At 44.3% G+C, this 19,999-nt stretch overlaps 1 protein-coding gene across 2 annotated transcripts in view; it reads left to right on the top strand.

Moving 5' to 3' along the window:
* Positions 1-19,999, top strand: part of PUF60 (poly(U) binding splicing factor 60) — a 252,737-nt gene that overhangs the window by 212,051 nt on the left and 20,687 nt on the right. For both annotated transcript variants that reach the window (XM_085604603.1, XM_085604604.1), the window contains 2 exons: positions 14,019-14,154; positions 14,734-14,969. In XM_085604603.1, coding sequence (XP_085460729.1) covers positions 14,019-14,154; positions 14,734-14,969 — 372 coding nt within the window. The remainder of the gene's footprint in view (positions 1-14,018; positions 14,155-14,733; positions 14,970-19,999) is intronic.

Here is a 19,999-nt window from a genome sequence, read left to right on the forward strand (position 1 = left end):
TATGATCTGTGTGTTGTCTGCATAAATCATGACTTCTGAATTGAAAGTTCTGATAAGATTTGCTAGTCTGGTAACATTCATATTGAACAAGGTTTGCATGAGGAAATACCTTGAGGCACCTCACAAGCCAGCTTCTGGAATGGTGTTCTAAAGAAAGGAATGGAAACTGCCTAGGTATGCTCAGATAAGGATCGAATCCAGCCAGTGTCCTCCCTGATACTGGCCTCTTGTGGTCTAAATATCCAGATTAAATGAGACATGTGCCAAGTAGGACCGAGAGAGTAAGTAAAATGTGCTGCAATACCCCCCTCGTCCTAGGTCATGTCCAGCTGGTCCATTACTGGTTCAGTGACATGCTCAAAACCATGCTTGAACATTATCTAAAAAGCATTTGCTTCTCAGAAGTGTGCGAGTTGTTTATTCACCTATTGGCTACTTTTGCTATAGAAGGCAGTAGAGCAGTTGGCCAGAAGTTGCTTGGAATAGGAAGATCCACATAAAATTCCTGAAGCAGCTGGACTATAATTGCCTGTATCCAGTAGGTGGGAACAGAAGCAGCAGAAGGAAGTGAGGTAGGAGTGAATAGGAGTGTTAATCATCATATGACAGATTTTTGCGAGGCAAGGGTCCAGAGAGGATACAGAGTCATTATAATGTTAACTCTGACATGTGCTAATTGGGCAACAGTACATTTTACAGCATTAAGGTATTTCATATCTTCAAACTCAGAAGTACCTGAAGAAGGCATAGGTGGCTCTGAGTTGAAATTTGAAGGAATTGTTTAGATTTTAGAAGTAAAAAAGTGGCAGATTCACATAACTCATAGCTTCTTTATTTAATTGCATCCGGTTATTTGCTGAGACGATCGATCACCTAAGCATGTGCATGTGGTTCTTGGAAATAAATGTCTTTTATTCCTTTCAAGTTACTGTTTTGCTTATACTTTTATGTATCCTTGGTACGTTATTTCTATGTGATGGTATTTGATTCTTGATCGTTATTTGTTTCATTTTGAAATATTAAGAATTGAGATACAAAAAAAAGATTTAAAGTTAGATGAGATTATCGTACTTTAGTTTCTTTTGTAGCAATCAATGTGACTTCTTTTCCAACTAGCTACATGGGTGAAGACTTGGTGGAAGGTGATAACATAGTGTTCAGGCCAGCAGACAGGGGTGCTGTTTATACATTTCGCCAAATGTGAATTTCTAAAAAAAAATAAAAAAAATGAGCAATAGTTTCCAGACTGCTGAATAGGGAAGGTAATCCATTAATATTCAGAGCACCACAGAATATTTGGGGGCTGAAGAGATCTGATTATCAGCTCTAATAAACTGTCCTATAGCAAGGAGGTAAGAAGCAGGAAAGAGCAAGTGGTGAAATAACTGAAATGCCCGAGTACCCCCTTTTTCTATTTTTCTGTCCACATGCTAAATCTGAAATGTGTCAAGAACAGCTAAAGCAAAGTCTAGTCCGTAGGTGTTACAGAGCACATTTCTGTAAAACAAATGAGATTGTCTGATTTGTCAGTGATAAGTTTGTCACTAATAGGTACATGAATTTCAATCCCGTTTTTGATTAAAGAACTTGCATTCAAAAGACCAGCGTAAATGATCTGAGGAAACACATTTAATGACTGAATATTTGGAGACATTGGTTATAAAGGAAACTAATCCGACAATTTTAGTTTCTTGGTTAGGGCACTTGCACCAGTGTGGTACATCCTTGACACATATGGATGGGGTCCACAGGATTTTCCGGTGATGTACGGGCCTCCTGCATGGATATGCCTTTCGATAAGTGACGCCTCTTTGGTGAGAATGCAGATCTGCACTGAAGTGCTTTAAAGAAAGTGTAGCCACGGTGCACTGCTTGGGTCTGTTGACCCATGTTAAGCAGTTTTCAAACCAATTGAAAAAGCTCAGAGGCTATTCCAGAGGGTTCGTTATATAGGTATAGACAACCTTCCTGACCGGTACAGCAGTCACCTTAGCCATGGATGTGGGCGTGGCAGGCAGCACATGGGCCAGAAGGGGCATCAGTCCTCTTCATCTGCTGTAGCAGCCACCAAACCACTTTAGTTTGCCCTTTATTGATGCCTGCTCACTTACTGGGGGCATATTATTCTTTCCCTCCCAGGGTGGCAATCCACTGTATCCAAATGATAGTCCTTTAAAATTGTTAAACAATAATATTCCCTGTAATTGTTTTGCCCTGCGAAACACCCCACACAACACAGCCTATTTCAGAGGAGCACCTGTCCATTCTACTATGGAAGATGTGAGTTTTTTTCTCCAAGAGTGCTATCAAGAGGATACCAGACTTGGAAAGAGGAGAGGGTTGTTCTCGCGGTTTCCTTTTGCCGAAGGAGGATGGGGAGGTTATGCCTTTTGCGTATCTTTTGCCTCTAAAGTCCTTGTTGTAGAAAGACCAATACAAAATGCTAATGCTAGACCCAAAGCCTGTCTGCCGTAGACCCAGGCAAGCGGATAGTGTTCTAGGTCCTGAAGGATGCTTATTTTCATATAGCGGTCCTGCAGTGCCATAGACGTTAACTGCAGTTCAAGGTAGGCTAGGAAGAATTTTTAGCTTCCCAAGCTCTACTTCTGCCTCACAACCCCTCAGATGTCGCTGCCCACATTTAGAGGTTGAGGAGATGAGCTATCCCCTACCTCAACAACTGGCTGTTGAAAGCAAGTTAGCCACAGTCTGTCGTAGCCCACAACAAACCACCTAATATTGCTGGGGTTCACTATCGTGGAGCCAATGTCGCACCAATCTCCTTCATAGAGGCGTCCATTCATTTAAGCTATCCTGACACGCTGCAGTTCAGAGCCAGGTAGTGATGAGATTTATTAAAGGTTGGAGACATGTTTCCTCCTGAGCCATTTTTTATGCCACAGTGGGACCTTAACTTGATCTTGACTTTGTGTACGTGCTTCAAAATAATGCCTACTTGCTCACTGCGTCACCTGCCGTTGATTGTCTTCCTCCTTGTAGCTACATCAGCTTGTCACATGGGTGAACTTAAATCCCTTTCAGTGCAGCTGACACACACTACCATTTACAGGACAAGTTGGTGCTGAGGATGTGGGTAGCATTGTTTTTTCCCCACAAGCCTAGGACCGGAACCACAGCAGGTTGAGATGCCGGGTGAGAACTTAAATTGAAGACCACCCACATTATCGCTCCGGTCCTATGAGTAACGCGCAGCCGTCCCGCAAATGATGGAGACTGGCAGTACACAGATACACATACATTCTACACGCTGCGAGGAGTAGCTACTCTGCCCTTGCTTTACAGAGAGTATAGGGAAATCCCATCCTGCAATAGCACTCACATAGGGGGTTCTCTATTTGCCCTGAAGAAAGTCCGGGACCTTTATGGCCACATAGGCCTGAAACATGTCGGCACTAGGGTCTTAGGACCATAATACCCTAACAAGACCCGTTTTTAGTTTTTTTACTGACTCAGACAGACCCAAGAATAAAGGGAAACCGGGGGTCTGCCTGAGGTATTTATCTTTAACCCCCTACCTTCATCTATTCCAAGAGCTCCCAACACTGTGGTTGAGCCCACCCCGAGTTGTAGGGGTCGGGGTGACCCGATGATGAAGCATGACACCACTAGGGTGTGTGAGGGTAACTAAAACAAGAAGTGTTCTCTCCCTGACACAAGATTGTGTTTAGCACAACCTTTCACTAGAGGCCCCAGTCTTCTCCCTTTTCTTCTTCCCTGTCTTTTGACACGGATTATATATTAACCCTCTGACTACGGTCAACTGGAGTATTTTTTGTGTGATTATTGTTTCGCTCACCCCCCCCCCCCCCCCCCCCCCCCTCAAATCGGTGTCATTTTTTGCAAACTTTTTTCAACATATGACATCATAAAAAACATCGTATCACATGTCATTGCAACCTTAGCGCTTCCCTCGCCTTTAGTCTTTTCCGATTTGGTGTGAGTCTCAACAGTGCGCTACTGCAGCATCCCAGTCTCAGTTGTCTGCTGCGATCGTGCCTGAGGTGTCATATATATTGCCTCTATAGCTAGTCCAGGGTCCCTATATGTTGTCCCAGTTCCGGGGACAACCTCGGCCTTCATAGACCACCCTTTCGACCAACATGCACCAGTCAATGTCGTGTTTCTAACTATCCAGCTGTGGCACCTGTTCTGCCCCCCACAATTTGGCTGTATTACATTTCGCAATTGAGAAGCCCTGTGTTACCCACAGTCGCTCCATGCATTCAGAAGGCACCATGTCGCTGTTGGGGCGAGAGAGGATCCACACACCTCATTTAAGTATCCAACCACTGCTTCCAAAAAGTCTGTAGTTTCAGACAGTCCCATATCATGTGGTAGAAGGTGCCTTCCTTGTTGCAACCCAGTCTACAATAAAGAGTCGTGGCTCTGCCCATTTTGAACAACGTGGTAGGGGAGTTGTAAGAGCGATGTAGTATTTTTAATTGCACAAGATGGAATCCTTGTCTAATGACAACTTTTCGTAGGGAGGCCATCGCCTATGCCCATTTGTCATCTTCAAGTCCCCCTAGATCATGTGTCCACTGGTCATGCATGTGTCAGTGTATCAGGCATGTTATGGAATATTTTTTTATGTCAAAGGGGTGGCCTTGCATGGCATGTGTTTATCAAGGAGTCTATTTCTTCGCTGCGCCGGATTTTTGAGAGCTGTGTCTCCATGGGTTATCTCTGTCTTAATTGTATTATGGGCCTGTAGCTATCAATATGCTTCTAAGGGAGCCCGTTGGTATTCCTGTTGTAAATGTGTGAAAGGTAAAGCTCCCCTTGGCGCCACAGGTCTCCAGCCTTGGAGATAACTTTTGAATCCGATTTGTACAAACCCGGGAGATCCCTCAATGTTCCTAATGCAGCAGTGACCCAAAGGATGTGGCCTGCGTAAACTTCCCCTTCCACGCCAGGGATCAAGTGACCGTATGCCAAATCTGGACCACTGTTTAGTTGGCCCTTGAAAAGAACAGGGGGGCCATAGAGTGCCATTAAGTAACCTTACGGCTGCAGTATGTCCATTGTGGCTGGCATGGTTTTCATTACTAGTGACTCTTTCACGTCTGTCCTGCATGACGTTTTGGTTCCGAATCTGCTCTACAGACCCTCTGCCTGACAGGTACTGATTCAGTATCTATATTTTAAGGTTAAGAATCTGTGATTAGAAGTATTTAGCAGAAGAATAAGTTACTTTCCTTCGGTAATGCTCTTTCTGGTAGTTACTGTAACTGCAGATTCCGTGCTGCCCTCCCACCTCCCCGTTTTGTGCAGTGGCCTCTTTTTACCATCTAACAAGGTACCAAGTTGGTAAACTGCACACTGGTACAACCAATTTGTTTTGCTTCGGAGAGTGCAAACAGAGCCAATCAAATTGACTTAAGTGCGCAGGGGTGGCGCTTAGTGCTACTCCCCTCCATCCCTACTCCGTTCCATCCCTTCAAGGTAGTATGGATTCCGTGAGAAGCCACACACAGTCACCTATTGACATGTGAGAGCGTTGCTGCCGAAAGCTTTCTGGATCCAGTCAGAGTATTTTAAGGTGAGGAATATGTGGTTAGTTGCTACCAAAGACTGTTACCTAAGGTATGTCACTTCATTTCATTTACCGTTTGTTGGGAAATGCAGGAAGCTATAGTGCTTCAAGATTTCCAAGAACTACCAGTACAGAGCTCTGCAATTTGGGTAGGGAAGCAAACTATGTACTCCTTTTCAAACTGCATAGTATCGGTTACTACCTTAATCATCAGAAAATGATCTGCCCATACTTGGCTGAGGCAGATGTACTTTTATCAGGGCATAGTTGATGGTTTACAGATTCCATGCTAAAGCCTACACACAATCCATTCATCGACATAAGCGAAGAGAAACAATCACAGCAGAGCAGACCAGCTGTTTAGTGCACATGTACACAGTGTCCACCTGAGACAGCTTTGAAAGCTGATATACCTGGGATACCTGGGATATGGAATATGTCTGGATCCCTCTCAGGTTTCTGTATATATCCTCTTTACATAAAATTGTATACAGTAGTCTAAATTGGAGCTCCTAACCACTGGTTATTCTGGACAACTGGCATTGCTCTGGCACTAATGGAACTACGTTGGCTATATTTGGACTAGTCAATTAAACAACAAAAGAGTGACAAGGGGATAGGGAGCAAAAAAGAGGCACGGGCAAAAACCAAAAATATTTGTTAAAAGAACCCTCACTCACCAACCTAGTTGGTGACATGCTTCATCATCGGGTTCCCACCAGAGAGGCCGAATGCCTCTCTGGTGTGCTGCGACGCCTGTGTTACAGCGGAGCGGGTTTCTGGTTGTGAAGGGGAGTGAGATTAAAAGGTAAATGATTTTAACCAATGACAAGTTTATTCTTGGCAAATCAAAAACCAATAAAAACGTGAATTGGGCAAGGTCTGGCCAGTGATGTTGACCAGGGCTTGACCAATTTTTAGGTCGACATGTTTCTGCTTATGGTGCCTAATCGGCTAAGCTTTCATCAGGACCAAGGGAGTCCCCACGGCGGTATGCACACTCTAAGGCGCACCCTAACCTGTGGAGATCAAATGGTAAAACTCATGGTTTTACCCGGGAGCCTCCTATTTATCCGGGGCTCAGAAAGTTTATGCTGTTGTTGTAACTAACATCATGGGTCCGGGAGGGGGGTAGTGGGCTATAGTATTTCCATGCTCGCACACTCCCGCGATCAACCTCGATCTGTCCTCCTCGGCCCAGATCCGGGCCGAGGAGGACAGATCGAGGTTGATCGCGGGAGTGTGCGAGCATGGAAATACTATAGCCCACTACCCCCCTCCCGGACCCATGATGTTAGTTACAACAACAGCATAAACTTTCTGAGCCCCGGATAAATAGGAGGCTCCCGGGTAAAACCGTGAGTTTTACCATTTGATCTCCACAGGTTAGGGTGCGCCTTAGAGTGTGCATACCGCCGTGGGGACTCCCTTGGTCCTGATGAAAGCTTAGCCGATTAGGCACCATAAGCAGAAACATGTCGACCTAAAAATTGGTCAAGCCCTGGTCAACATCACTGGCCAGACCTTGCCCAATTCACGTTTTTATTGGTTTTTGATTTGCCAAGAATAAACTTGTCATTGGTTAAAATCATTTACCTTTTAATCTCACTCCCCTTCACAACCAGAAACCCGCTCCGCTGTAACACAGGCGTCGCAGCACACCAGAGAGGCATTCGGCCTCTCTGGTGGGAACCCGATGATGAAGCATGTCACCAACTAGGTTGGTGAGTGAGGGTTCTTTTAACAAATATTTTTGGTTTTTGCCCGTGCCTCTTTTTTGCTCCCTATCCCCTTGTCACTCTTTTGTTGTTTAATTGATTTAATCTGGGGGAACAAGAGTGATAGTCCCTCACCCTCTCTTTTTTTTTTGATATATTTGGACTAGATCAGCGCTCCAGAGAGCATGCACCGGGGAGAAGAGACTAAATAGATCACCTGTAGCCCTGTATTAATTCCTGTGATTGTACTAGTATAAAAAGCTGTTTATCGAATTCCCCTCACCGCTATTGGCTCCGCCATCTAGCAACATGTGTCTGCAACATTTAGAAGTTACTTGTTTTCAAACTTGGATTTGTGGAAACAAAGATACACTATGCATAATACTATTCCATTATGCTTGTTTAGTAAACATCACTGGGTGGCTATATTCAGATGTCAAAATCTATAGTATATCACTGCTGTACTGATCCAATGAGGCCCAAATAATGCATTTAAACATGAGCATCTTAAAACCGGGGTTACAATACCATTCTAAGATTGATGCCTAATTAGAAACACTGGCCAAACAGGATGTACTACACTGCAGATTAAATGAGTGGAAGGTGAGCATCACAGTGCGTCTGTGGAGCTACATGATACTCGTGGGGGAGAGACTTAAACGGGAACTATGAAAGGAAAAGATGGAAAACTAATGGCCTGGCCCTAAACGTGGACACTGTAGCAAACTCCTTTTCAGGTGGATAAGCGCATATGATCAGGTCCCACAGAGCAGAAGAGCCAGTGGTTGAAATAGGCTGACCCATTGACCAATGCAGCATCAGCGGCTCCTCTGCTAAGGCACGTTGTCGCATTGAGCAAAAAAACAAAAATTACAACATATTGTAATAATTTTATTTTTTCTATTGCATGCAGTCAGTGGCCTGTGTGCAGTGTAGGGCGGGGCTGGCCAGAGCAGAGAAGGAGTGGTTTGCACTCCCAAAGTGGGCCAACCAAACAGTTCATGTGCACTTTGCATGTTACCCACGCTGCATTGCAGCGTTGTGATTTGCACAGGGGAGCCTGTGTGCCGGGTGCTTCCTTCAGCCGGCCGGACTGCAGAAAGGAAGAGGACGCAGGGGAGGCGGTGGCCGGCCGTTCCTGGGTAAGTGTTTTTAGGTCTCACCTGACCCGGCGCATGCGCTGGTCTGGCGAGACTTATTGAGAGGGCTCCAAAAAGTGCTACCAGGCCAGCCTAGAGCTACAGTGCATGTGGACGGGCGCGCGCGTCGCGCTTTACCGCGATTACTTCACTTTTGCGGCCGCTTTGATGTTTGATCACGATCGCTTTAACTTTCGCGGCCGCGTGGCATAGCCAATAGGTCTCGCTTTTTGGGACCTTTATAAGTATTTAGTTATGCCACTGTTGCATGGCTAACCACTTATAAGGTCCCAAAGGCGAGACCTATTGGCTATTCCAATGCTTGTTTGTTGTTGTTGTTGTTAATTAACAGCCCTCCCCAACCGGTAGCAGCCGCTATCATGTAGCATGTCATGAGGAGAAGCAGAATGTGAATGACACTACAACAGAAGACGACTGACCCCCAGAACCCTCTATGTAAAAAAATCAGGCCTGATCTTTTGAGCACACATTGTGCCATCAAAACAACCATTGGTGTACAGTAATGAAATTAGATAATTGGCATTTGGCCAGCACTAAAGCCCCTCTCACTATTGCTTCTTTAAGCTCTCTTTCGGCTGATCACAAAGCTTGGATACAGCTGTGCCGTCAAGCCAGATGTAAAAAAAAAAAACCCCCAAAAAACTCCCAACTAGTCACACCGTCTATCGAATCCAGTCCTACTCCTTTCTCAAAATCTATACCCATGCCTTCTGTGAAGGCTCGCTCGCCTTCATTTTATACCCAAGGCTTTTATTACCAAACTTGGCTGCCTACCTACTGACATCCCCTATTGCAGACACTTTACCTTCGAATTATATGTACATCCTAAAATAAAAGGAGTTTGTGTCCTATTATTAAAAATGTCTTAAGCATCAATTGAAACGGTCATCAATGTAGACCTTCAGATTGGCAAACAAACCAGAGTAGAGCTTCTGTGTGCAGCAGGCATCAGCTTGAATGATTACTAGAACAGAAACGTACTCTGTCTTATAAACCAAGAGACCAAATTAACCTTTCTTCTAGTGTCTGGAAGCTAATTCATCAGTTTGCTGTTTTGTTAAGAATGAGAATAACCAGCTCTTGTCCATACACTTTAATTTCTGATGCATCAAGGAGTAGGTTTTTCTTTTTTTATTAGCATCCTCCTGGCCCTATTAGGGGCATGGAGATTCAAACTTGTGTAGAAGAGAGCATCGCTGTATACTACTTTTATAAAGCCAGGGCTTTAAATTGTATACAGACTTGTACAAGAAGCAAGTGACGTTTTCTTGAAGTTGGTGAGATATAATTGCTGTCTATCGCTTGAATCATCAGTCTTTAGCCTTCCCTTTTGACGTGCTAAGCAGGAAAAGGAGAGTTCGTACCATGTAACTTAGAGCTTATTGTGGCCCTTGAGATGAAGGACATATGAAGCTATGCCAGAAAGGTGCAGTATATACCTTGGCATTTTGATGCAATATTGAGACACTGAAATGTTAGAATTGACATTTCTATTCATTGCTGCGTTTCAGCTTAAAGCGGTGGTTTCAAACTTTTTTACCCAACGGCTCCCTTGACCTGTTGGCCGCAGCTCCCCATTGTTATTTTTTTGGGCGGGTGGGAGGAATGCAAGACCGGCTTCTGGAGCACTTCCATTTTATTAACTGAAGATAATTGGCATGAAGCTGATGAAGGTATTATACTCCTAGATGTAGCAAAATAATAGTATAACAGTTGTTTAATAAAAAAAAAAAACCTTGAATTGGTTGTCAGAAAAAAAACTGTTCAGGACTGTGGTTTGCATATGGAATATGTTTGGAAGTATTTGTTTTTTTTAAATTTGCCACGAGTATTGGGTGCTCTCCTACAGATCATTTTAGCTGTAAGGAGCCACTTCTGATGTACAAGTATGCTGCTCCACTAATCTTATTAGCCATTTGTCTATAGCTTGAGAGGCAGATACCACTGCAACACCCTCCATGAATCTCCACTGGAGGGCCTCTTTCCATGTCTATTTGATTCTATGTACGAGCCAGGTACTTGAGAATTGTGTTACTGAGGGTCTTTATTCGGAATTAAAAGTGGGACTAGTAGGAAGCGCCACTATATATGACCAGCGCTGCTCGTTGCAGGTCACACTTAGTGTGGGTTACTATATACAAGAATAATTAGAAATTTGCGTGTCCCTAAAGTGCAGAAAAGTCAAGAGATCTGACAAAGCAAAGGGCAAATAAATGCTCAAAGCAACGAAGTTCCCAGATGCACACGTAGCTTTCTTTATGCTATGCATCAATTGATCTAATTTCAATTAACTCAGTTAATGGCTCAGTTACTTGTTCTATGATTTAAATTGCTTTCCCTTTGTGTGTGTATGTGTTCATATTTCCTCATTGTTCATAGTTTGTGTTTACTGTGGCAAAATCTGACATACAGGAGCAATTCATGTGCTATTTTGCATGTTGCACTGCCATCTAGCGATACTAGAGTTTCATCTAACTTTAGCAAAACATATTTTAGAAAGCAAGTCTAACAAAATTCAAGTAAGTGCACAAGTCAGGGATATTGATGCATTGTGCCGCGGTGCCCCTGGTTAGTTTTGGAGGCGCACCAGGGTGTCGCAGCGCACAGATTAGGAATCACTGTTCTAGGGTGAGAGCCTTTTGCTCTCTGGAGACCCAGAACAAAAGCCTGTCTCGGAAGAGGTAGTAACACCTCCTCCCACAGGATGACCTGCTAATTAGCCTTCCTTGGGCGGCAAGCCTCAAGGGGAGGACGCTTACCTCTTTGTCCAGGATCCCTGTGACATTTGGGCAGGCAGGAAAATGAAGTAGTCAGGTAGGCGTGCCACCTCTAGGCTAATGTGAGGTGGACACAGTTTTTCAGAAGTAGCCATCTTTGTGATGGCATACTTGAAATTCTGGGACAGGGTTATGCCCATTTCCCACAGGAGCTGGTCATATAGGGGAGATGGTGACCCCAAGGGTCAGTAGGTCCTTGGCTACTACCCTACACTCTCCTAACGCCCCTAAATTCAGCATTTACGGGGATCCTTGGCGCCAGAAGAGCAGATCCTGACGACCTAGAAAGAGGGACACGAAGAGCCGCGAAAGCAGACTGAAGAGAGCACCTGGCTTGGCCCCAGCCGATCTGTCTGCCATTCTCTGCCTAATCTGTGCCAAAGAGGACTCGTCATGCAGCTGTGTGCCTCTAAAACCCTGGAAGGACGGCCTGCCTTTAAGAACGACTTGAGACCACCCGTGAACAGCAGACCTGTTCCAAAGAAGGTTCTGAGGTTTCTGGAACCAACAAAAGCAGAGCGCTGAAGCAGGCACTGCACCCATTGCCTCTGGTCAGAGTTGAAGTGGACCAACGGTGCAAACACGATTTCCCAGTCCCTGAGAGCTCTAGTACATTGCGGTTTCACCCTGTCCAGGACTCCCCACGTTGCCTGCAGCCTCTGCACACAGGCCCCCTCAACCTCTACTGCTCCGATAAGGAAAGACCTGATGCCTAAGGACACCCGTCGCTCCTGGGCCTTGGAGAAGAAGGGCAAGGACAGTCTTGAACAAGCTGTGCGGAGAGATAGCTAGGTGCAGTGCCCAGTAAGGACTTGTGGGTCAGGCACCATACCTTGAAGGTGATTCTCTTGCGAATCGGTAGCCAATGAAGCAAGCGCAAAAGAGGGGCAGATGCCGTTCTGGCTGGAAGATGGAGGATGAGACGTGCTGCTGTATTTTGGACAACTTGCATATACTTGAAGCAGTCTCATTTTTGGAAGCCAGTAAAGCATTGCAATAGACCAAGTGACTGAGTGCTTGGAGAAGTGTTTCTCTCGCAGAATGAGTGGGGGAGACTCTCCGTAATAAACGTAGTATGTGAAAACTAGTGGCAGTAACCTGATTTTTCATGGTAAGTTCTTGGTCGAGGTGTACGCCCAGATTTCTTACTGCCAGTTCGGAGGAAGGGACAGGGCCAGGTTATGAAGGCCACCATTTGGGTGTCAGACTCCTTGCCAAACAACATAATTTCGATTTTGTTAGCATTCAGCTGGAGACAATTTGCAGTCATCCAGGATGCAATTGCAACCAAGCCTGCTGCAAAATGGGCTTTAACATTCTTTAGGTCATGATCGAAAGTAAATATCAACTGTGTGTCGTCCGCATATGAAAAGGATAGAAAGCCAAACTTTCTGGTAAGGGGGGCGATGTATATTAAAAAGCATGAGGCTCAAACAGGAACACTGGGGCACCCCTTTATCCACTTCACAGTGTGCGATTTGTAAGCTCCCAAGGAAAGAGTTTGAGTGCAATCCATCAAAAAGTCCTTGAGACATGTTAATGCCGTCCCATTAATTCCTACCTCCTGTAATCTCGGCAGCATTTTAGAATGAGAAAGTGTTGAATGCCGCTCAGCGGTCTAACAGCACAAGCAGTGAAGGGCTGTTATCAAGAGAACATCTAATGTGATCGGTCACTGCAGCAAAGCTGCTTCGGCGCTGTAAAAGGGTCTAACATCCGATTGGGAAGAGTACAGCAGCGAATTTGTTCCAAAGTACTCCATGAGTTTGATCTTAATCTGACTCTCCAACAATTTGCCCAATAGTGGAGTAAGATGGATGGATCTATAGTTGGTCAGATCCGTAGGTGGTAAATTCGGCTTTTTCTGGATGGGAGTAACTAGTGCTGCTTTCCACGTCAAGGTAAACTTACCTGAGAAGATTGATAGATTTAATAATGAGCAAGTATCAGGGGCAAGTTGAGAGGACAGGGAAGCGGTCATGTAAGCTGGACAGATACAAAAGGGGGACACCGATTTAGCCTTGGCTAATGCTTTCTGGATAGACTCTGGCCACAATGGCTTAAATTTGCTTACGGTGGGACTGTTGGTGGAGCACGGGGTCCGGTGTTAAGCTCCTCACTGTATTTCTCAATAGTATTTGGGAAATTCTGATACATTTAATTAATTTTACTTTGAAAATGATCCGCTCAGACATTTAAATAGCATCTCTGGAGGAGTTTCCTGCCTGATTAATTTGGTTAGTGATCTATCTAACTATATATATATATATATATATATATATATATATATATATATATATATATATATATATATATATATATATATATATATATATATATATATATATATATATATATATTGGTGTTGATCTCCTTCTTGAGTTGTCGTCATTTATTAATCATTGTGTATATTTGCAAATGTCTTCCCTAAGGCTACTCGACCACACTACCCCCTAATAGAGCACTTTGGGATTGCATAGCAAGCCCCTTGTCCACTAGTAAGGGAACCCCTGGACTCTTTGCTTTGTATATGAGCTAATTGATGTATCGCTTAAAGAGCCAGCTTCCTACATGTGATAGGAATTGTTGTAGGTCTGTGCACTCTGGTTGGGCAAAGTCAGTAAGGTCTGCAGTCTTCACTCCTAGCTCTACTTAAACCAACGTGATGATTAGGTGAGCAATAGAAACATGTAAGAAACGTTTCCAGATGTAGAAGTGAAGTGGTTTATGTTTACAGAAGTATCCATAACCCTGTCTAAATTGTGTGATTTTATGAGTTGATACATGTGTAATCTTTTCTTTGCAGGAAGCAGTTACTGGAACTGGTGTCTTAGCTTCATTAGGTTCTCCTGGGTTGGTGTCTCCAGCACTAACGCTAGCACAGCCCCTGGGGGCATTACCGCAGGCTGTCATGGCAGCACAGGCACCTGGCGTCATTACAGGTGAGAAGATTTGCATATATGAACTCTTTAACTAAAGACTGTCTCGATCGCTTAACACAAGACAGCATCCAGTCCATCACCAGGCTGCTTTCTGTGGCTATCGACTGAGGTTTATTCTTGTGAGGCACTGGCTGCAGAATCCATACTGAATGCAATGTCTCGTTGTCAGGGTTACCTGTAATGTCCTGTAATCTAGACCACTTAAGTAGTGAAGATAATTTGTGTAATGTTTTATTGTTACCTAATTATGTCCAGCTTTAAGAAAGTGTGTATTGAAATAGTTGACTTTAAAAGAGTTCATAAACTAGGGTAAGATTTCTTCACTGCAAATCATTGTACTTAATTGGGTTATGTCACAAAATTGTACTTTTATGACTTAAAATTCAGACATTGCTAGGAGATATTTTCAGTGTGAACTGAACAACATTTGGGTACTGAGAACCACATTTTAGAAATCTAATTTACTCTGTCAAATGGACTAAGCTTTTATAAGGTTAACAGCTATACTTGGTTTGAGACGATGACAGCAGCCCACAGCTTTCTTGGCCACAAATTGTGAATTGCTTTGTTCCTTTGTAGGTGTGACACCTGCACGACCTCCCATCCCAATCACTATTCCTCAAGTCGGTATTGTGAACCCAGTGCTGTCTAGTCCACCCACGCTGACCCTGCTGGAAATCAAGAAGGAAAAGGATGAAGAGGAGATCTTGATGGAAGCTGAGCGGCCAGAGATGCTTAGCGAGCAAGAGCACATGAGTATATCGGGAAGCAGTGCCCGTCACATGGTCATGCAGAAACTCATGCGCAAACAGGAGGTAAGGGGACACGACTTTATCCAGGTGCTGTGATAAGGCGAGCCTTAAAAAAATAAAAATAAAGCTTATGTCCGCAGTAGAGTTGTTGTATTAAGCAATAGGCTTATTACAGTTTTGAAAAAGAAATGCATCTCTTTTTGACCCACAATATCACAGCCTGCTTCCTCTATATGCATAACCTTTATGTTAATCTCTTTCCATCCAGCACTGGGACTGTATTTGTAGTGCAATTTGTTACCTATCTTCAGGACTGCCTTCCATGTGGCATTTGAATCATCAGCTTCGTGAGATACAACGTCACTTTTGTGGTCTTAAAATATACCACCAAGGATTAAGCGACTTTCCTTGCTACTGCCTTTCACACGTACAACCCTTTGCAGTAAATAAGTGGGCGAAGCCGATGTGCATGCAATGTACAGGTCTCTCTTGCAGGTGACCTTAAATTTCATCATTCGGGATAAGAGGTGGAGTCTCACCAACCCTACTGATCGGCATGCTGAGTGTCTACTTGGATAATATGAAGGCCCTGCTTCTTACATGCTACCTCTCTCAATTTTGGTTGCAGTGATGCCAGCTTAGCTACAGCAAAGGTCACCAATATCAGTTGGGTTATATCCTTCACTTAGTTAGCCTTAACATGGGATATACCCCATCCGTTGTTTTACTGCACTAAACCAAGGCAGCTGTAGTGATTTTCTGCAAGCTTGTATGCAAGATCGCTACTGGGATACACCGCATGCTTTTTGACTGGATTAATCTCTTCCAGCCTCCTCTTGTAAAGATGCATAATTTGACCAGAATGTTCTACGGAACATGTGTGCTGATGCCAAAGCTGCTTTCTTTTGTGACATTGCTGTAAATCCTACTAACGGGCCAAGAACAGGAGAGAGACCAGAATAGTTATCTTTTTGGTCAATATTTCTTCCAGCTTATTTGCTCATTAATTGACACCATCCTGTTTTCTCAATTTTTATTTGTTATAGTGCTACTCACCCTAGTGTAAGTCAAAGTAAATTAAATCAAAACAAATAATTCAAAGATATTTAGTGATAACAAGTATGATAATCTATTTGCAGACAACTGTTAACCGTAATGAAGGGGTAATGGCAAGTATGTATATCTGTAAACAAGAGAATGACAACATAAGACAATGAAGGTTGGAAGATGTAGGTGTCGACGCGTCATTCAAAGAATTGGAAGGCATTAATTGACCATTGCCTTTGAGAAGCATAAGATCAGGATTTATAAGCGTGGAGAGGATTACAGAATGCATTGGTTAACGTTGTCTAGTACATTTTGATTTTCAAGCCAATTTTAATTATTTGAGGGTGCCAGTCATCGGTTTGTGAGGAAAACCTATATATTAGGGGAATTAGTTGAGCACAAATGTTTAAAAAAAAAATGTGTAGATTGAATTGAGATTAAAGGAGAGCTTGCTACTCAGACTCTTTGTTTCTCCAATGTGAACAAGTTTTGAGGGGCAAGTAGGTTGGGGTGTTAAGTAGCAAAGCTTTATATCTGAGGCAAGCTGTTTTGTAGATACTCCATGCCTCTAGATCAGAGGTCTTCAAACTTTTTGATGCTTAGACCCCCTTGTCAAAATTGTTTAGGCTTAAGGACCCCCTTCTGACAAAAATTTCGAGAACCTAGTACTCCTCATCATCGACAACCATAAACGCCCCTAATTCCCAGAGCAAATAACTTTTACGGTAGGGAAATAATATTAAACTGTGTAGCAAACCAAGGGTCAGTGAGCGTGGGGGTGTAGTCAAAGATGTAGCTAAAAACAAAGGGCCTTATTTATGAGGAATTGACATAGGGCATGTCTTCTTGCTGCCCTGCCTTACGTCAATGTGAAAGTGCAGGAATGCACCATTGTTGGAAAGTGGCTCTGTATATACTGTTCCCAAATAGGTACAGTGTGCACAGAGTCCACAGTCCCCAGAGGCTAAAGTTATATATAACCTTACTGTCTAAAGTGGTAGCTTGGTCGAGCAGTAAGGCAGTACAGAGGACAGTGTAAACCATTTGTTGTACACACTCAGTCAGCAAATGGTCTCATACACTCAAGAACTGGACTCTAGGCCAATGGTTTTTGTATAAAAATATATAGTTGTGTTTTTTTAGAACCAACAATAGATTTCAAAATATACTTTCTCTGAATGAGAGGCTTTATATAAATACTTTCAATATGCAGTAGGCTTTTGAATGCAATAGAGACAGTTGTTGTAATGGCAACACAATTTGACATACAATAATACATTGAGCTCAATGGGAATTTCTAATTAAATGCAATTAGTTACTTTGAGGATTACTTTTCTAACCACAGGACTGGATCCTGGATTCAGGACTGGATCCTGGATTCAGTCCTGGATCCTGGATTCAGTCCTGGGACAGTTCTTGTAAACTATTGAGTAAAAGCGTTTTGGTTACAGTTGTGATTTTTAAGAAATATTTTTGTATTTTAAAAGTTGACACTTAAAAACTTTTTCACATAGAATCGCCAATGTTATCCTATGGGAGGAACTTCACTTAGCAGGTAAGTGGGGTTATTGTTACTCTTTAGGTCTCGCGCAGCGAGTGCCTTTTGCATGGGGCTCAGATACAGAGCCTGGAATCGCACACGCTCGTGCGTGTTCTTTTCCTTTGGTGGCCCGCTATTGGCCTTTGCGTGCGTGTTTTTTACTAAGACAGTACACAATCGACCAAAGGCGGGCGCATTGCTCCGCCCATGGCCTATTGGTGTCTGTTACGCGCACCAAAGGCCATGTGGTTTCAATGATCGTGCCCAGACACGGGCACGATAAGTGAAACCACATGTTTCACTGTGGCATGCGCGCGCACACCACTCGTTCAATATTATATACAAGCCATAGTTGCGGCTTATTTATCTTATGCAACTAACAACCATTGTCAAAGCCAATAATCCGGACGTGTTGTAGGTACGTTACTTGTTGTATCATATATTTTTGTAACGGCTGGGCGCTGTCCCATCACCTTGTTTTATTTTCCCTACCGCAAGTGACGTCAACACAGCTGAGTCAGCAGCTATGTAACTAGAGGGCCCTGCGCATGCGTGGCCCTTTAAACCTGGCTCAGCTACAGGAAGGAATGTTGAGACAGTTGGAACCCGTGGCCGGCGCCATCTCCCGCCTCTGTGTTTCCCGGGATACCGGGTGGGAGCGTCAAGCGGTCCCTATGGATGCTGAGCTTTCACCCTCGAGCTGAGGTTCCCAGGCAGCGTTAAACGCTGTATAAAACACCCACCTCGTTCACAGCCAAGATCACGTATCCTAGCACCCCCGCTCTTCGTGCATCTGACAGCCACAGCCCATTGCCACCTTTGCCCAGTGTAATATTGGGGTTTCATCCTTGTTTGCTTGCAATTCCTTGTTAGAATTGTTCTGATTCTAAATTCAGAAGAATCGGAAGAAATACACCCCATAGACAACTAAAATGATCCTTTCTCTTTGACCCCCACACCTCAATCCAAACAACTAAGTAAATCTACACAACACAATCAGACTGTCATCCGCCACGAATCTGCAACACTTCGCAAAATTAAATCCATTAAGTTATAACTAAAGAAAGCAGGTGATACCACGGCAAGATCATAATTACTATGCGCGTTTGCACATGGTAAAAGTTTTCATCCGCCGATGTCATTACAACACAAGTTCCTAGCACCGCAACACGCCCTATCGTGAGAACACCTCTGCATAGAATCGGCGCTTTTGGTAAACCGAGGGGTGACGTTTCCGAAACGGTTTTCATGACAGCGCAAAGTTTTGTTCTGTTTGGGGAAAGGTGCAGTCATAGGGAGTGTAAACCTACTGGGTGGTTGAGATTTGATGGATGAAGCTCTGCTACAAACACCCCACACGGTCTTAGTAGGTGTGTATGATCATTCCCCACATGTATAATAGCGGTTAGTTCTGCTGCTCAAGACAAGAAATGTTGATGCCTTGATCCCACGACGGTCAGCATAGGCTCTGTTGTAGGGTAGGGAGTGGCATGTTTTTGAAAACGCGAAAAAAGGCAAAATTGCGGTCATCAATGCAGAACCCGACTAGTGTTGTCGAAAGTGTTTAAAACGGGTGGTTTTGATCCATACTGTGGAGGATAATTAACCTCAATTTCTGCTAATACAGGACCACAGAATAAGCGCGATTGAAATATCTGCAATACACATCCCTTCCACTACCATTAGCATCTCCTTAATTGCCTTTATGCAAGTAACCCACTGTCAAGATGCGCCAACTACTGCTTGAAGGCCGCTAGGCCCCTCTGGCTGTTAAAGTGATCCTTTCAACATTAAACGTAGCTAGTCTGTAAATTGTATGTAGTGCCTACAAATGCGCACACTTAGTCCTAAACCTAATGCACCAGTACCGATCCATGCATAGCAGTCCTTTACGCCTCCCACTAGTGTTACGCCCGCACCTCCCCCATAAACTCCTAAAGCAATACCAAATTCAGCCCTGTTGCCTTCACTTTCCCGCCACTTACATTCCACCGGCACTGCTCCAGCACCACGTAAACGAAGTCCTGGTCCTAGAAGAAGCCGTTGAAGCCCACCACGTGCTGGTTGCCCAGGCTGCGGTGGATGGAGATCTCCATGCTCATCTTCTCCTTCTTGTGCGGCTTTAGCAGCAGGCTCTTGGGCACGATCTTTCCGGCCAGCAGCTCCTCCGTCTCCAGGTCGGAGATCTCGAAACACCTGGCGAAGCAGCCCTTGCCCAGCAAGTGCCCGCGCTTGTAGCGCCGCCGGGTGCGGAGGTCCACTAGTATTTCAGGGATCTCCTTGGGCACCGGGGCAGGGGGTTGCACCGTCTCGGGCTGCTTCATCGCGGCGACTGGTGCACCTGCCCTCCCGGGGATGGCGGACATAGCAGGGTTGGGGTATTTGGGGGTAGAGATCCAAAGGGGGGATGTCTGCGGGAGGCAATGAGCGTCCGCGCTATGAAAACAAATGGAGGACCACAAAGAGCAGTGAGGACTTTTTGCGTTGAGTTGGGAGCGTCCAGGGG

Source organism: Triturus cristatus, chromosome 5_1, assembly GCF_964204655.1.
Source record: "Triturus cristatus chromosome 5_1, aTriCri1.1, whole genome shotgun sequence".
NCBI lineage: Eukaryota > Metazoa > Chordata > Amphibia > Caudata > Salamandridae > Triturus > Triturus cristatus.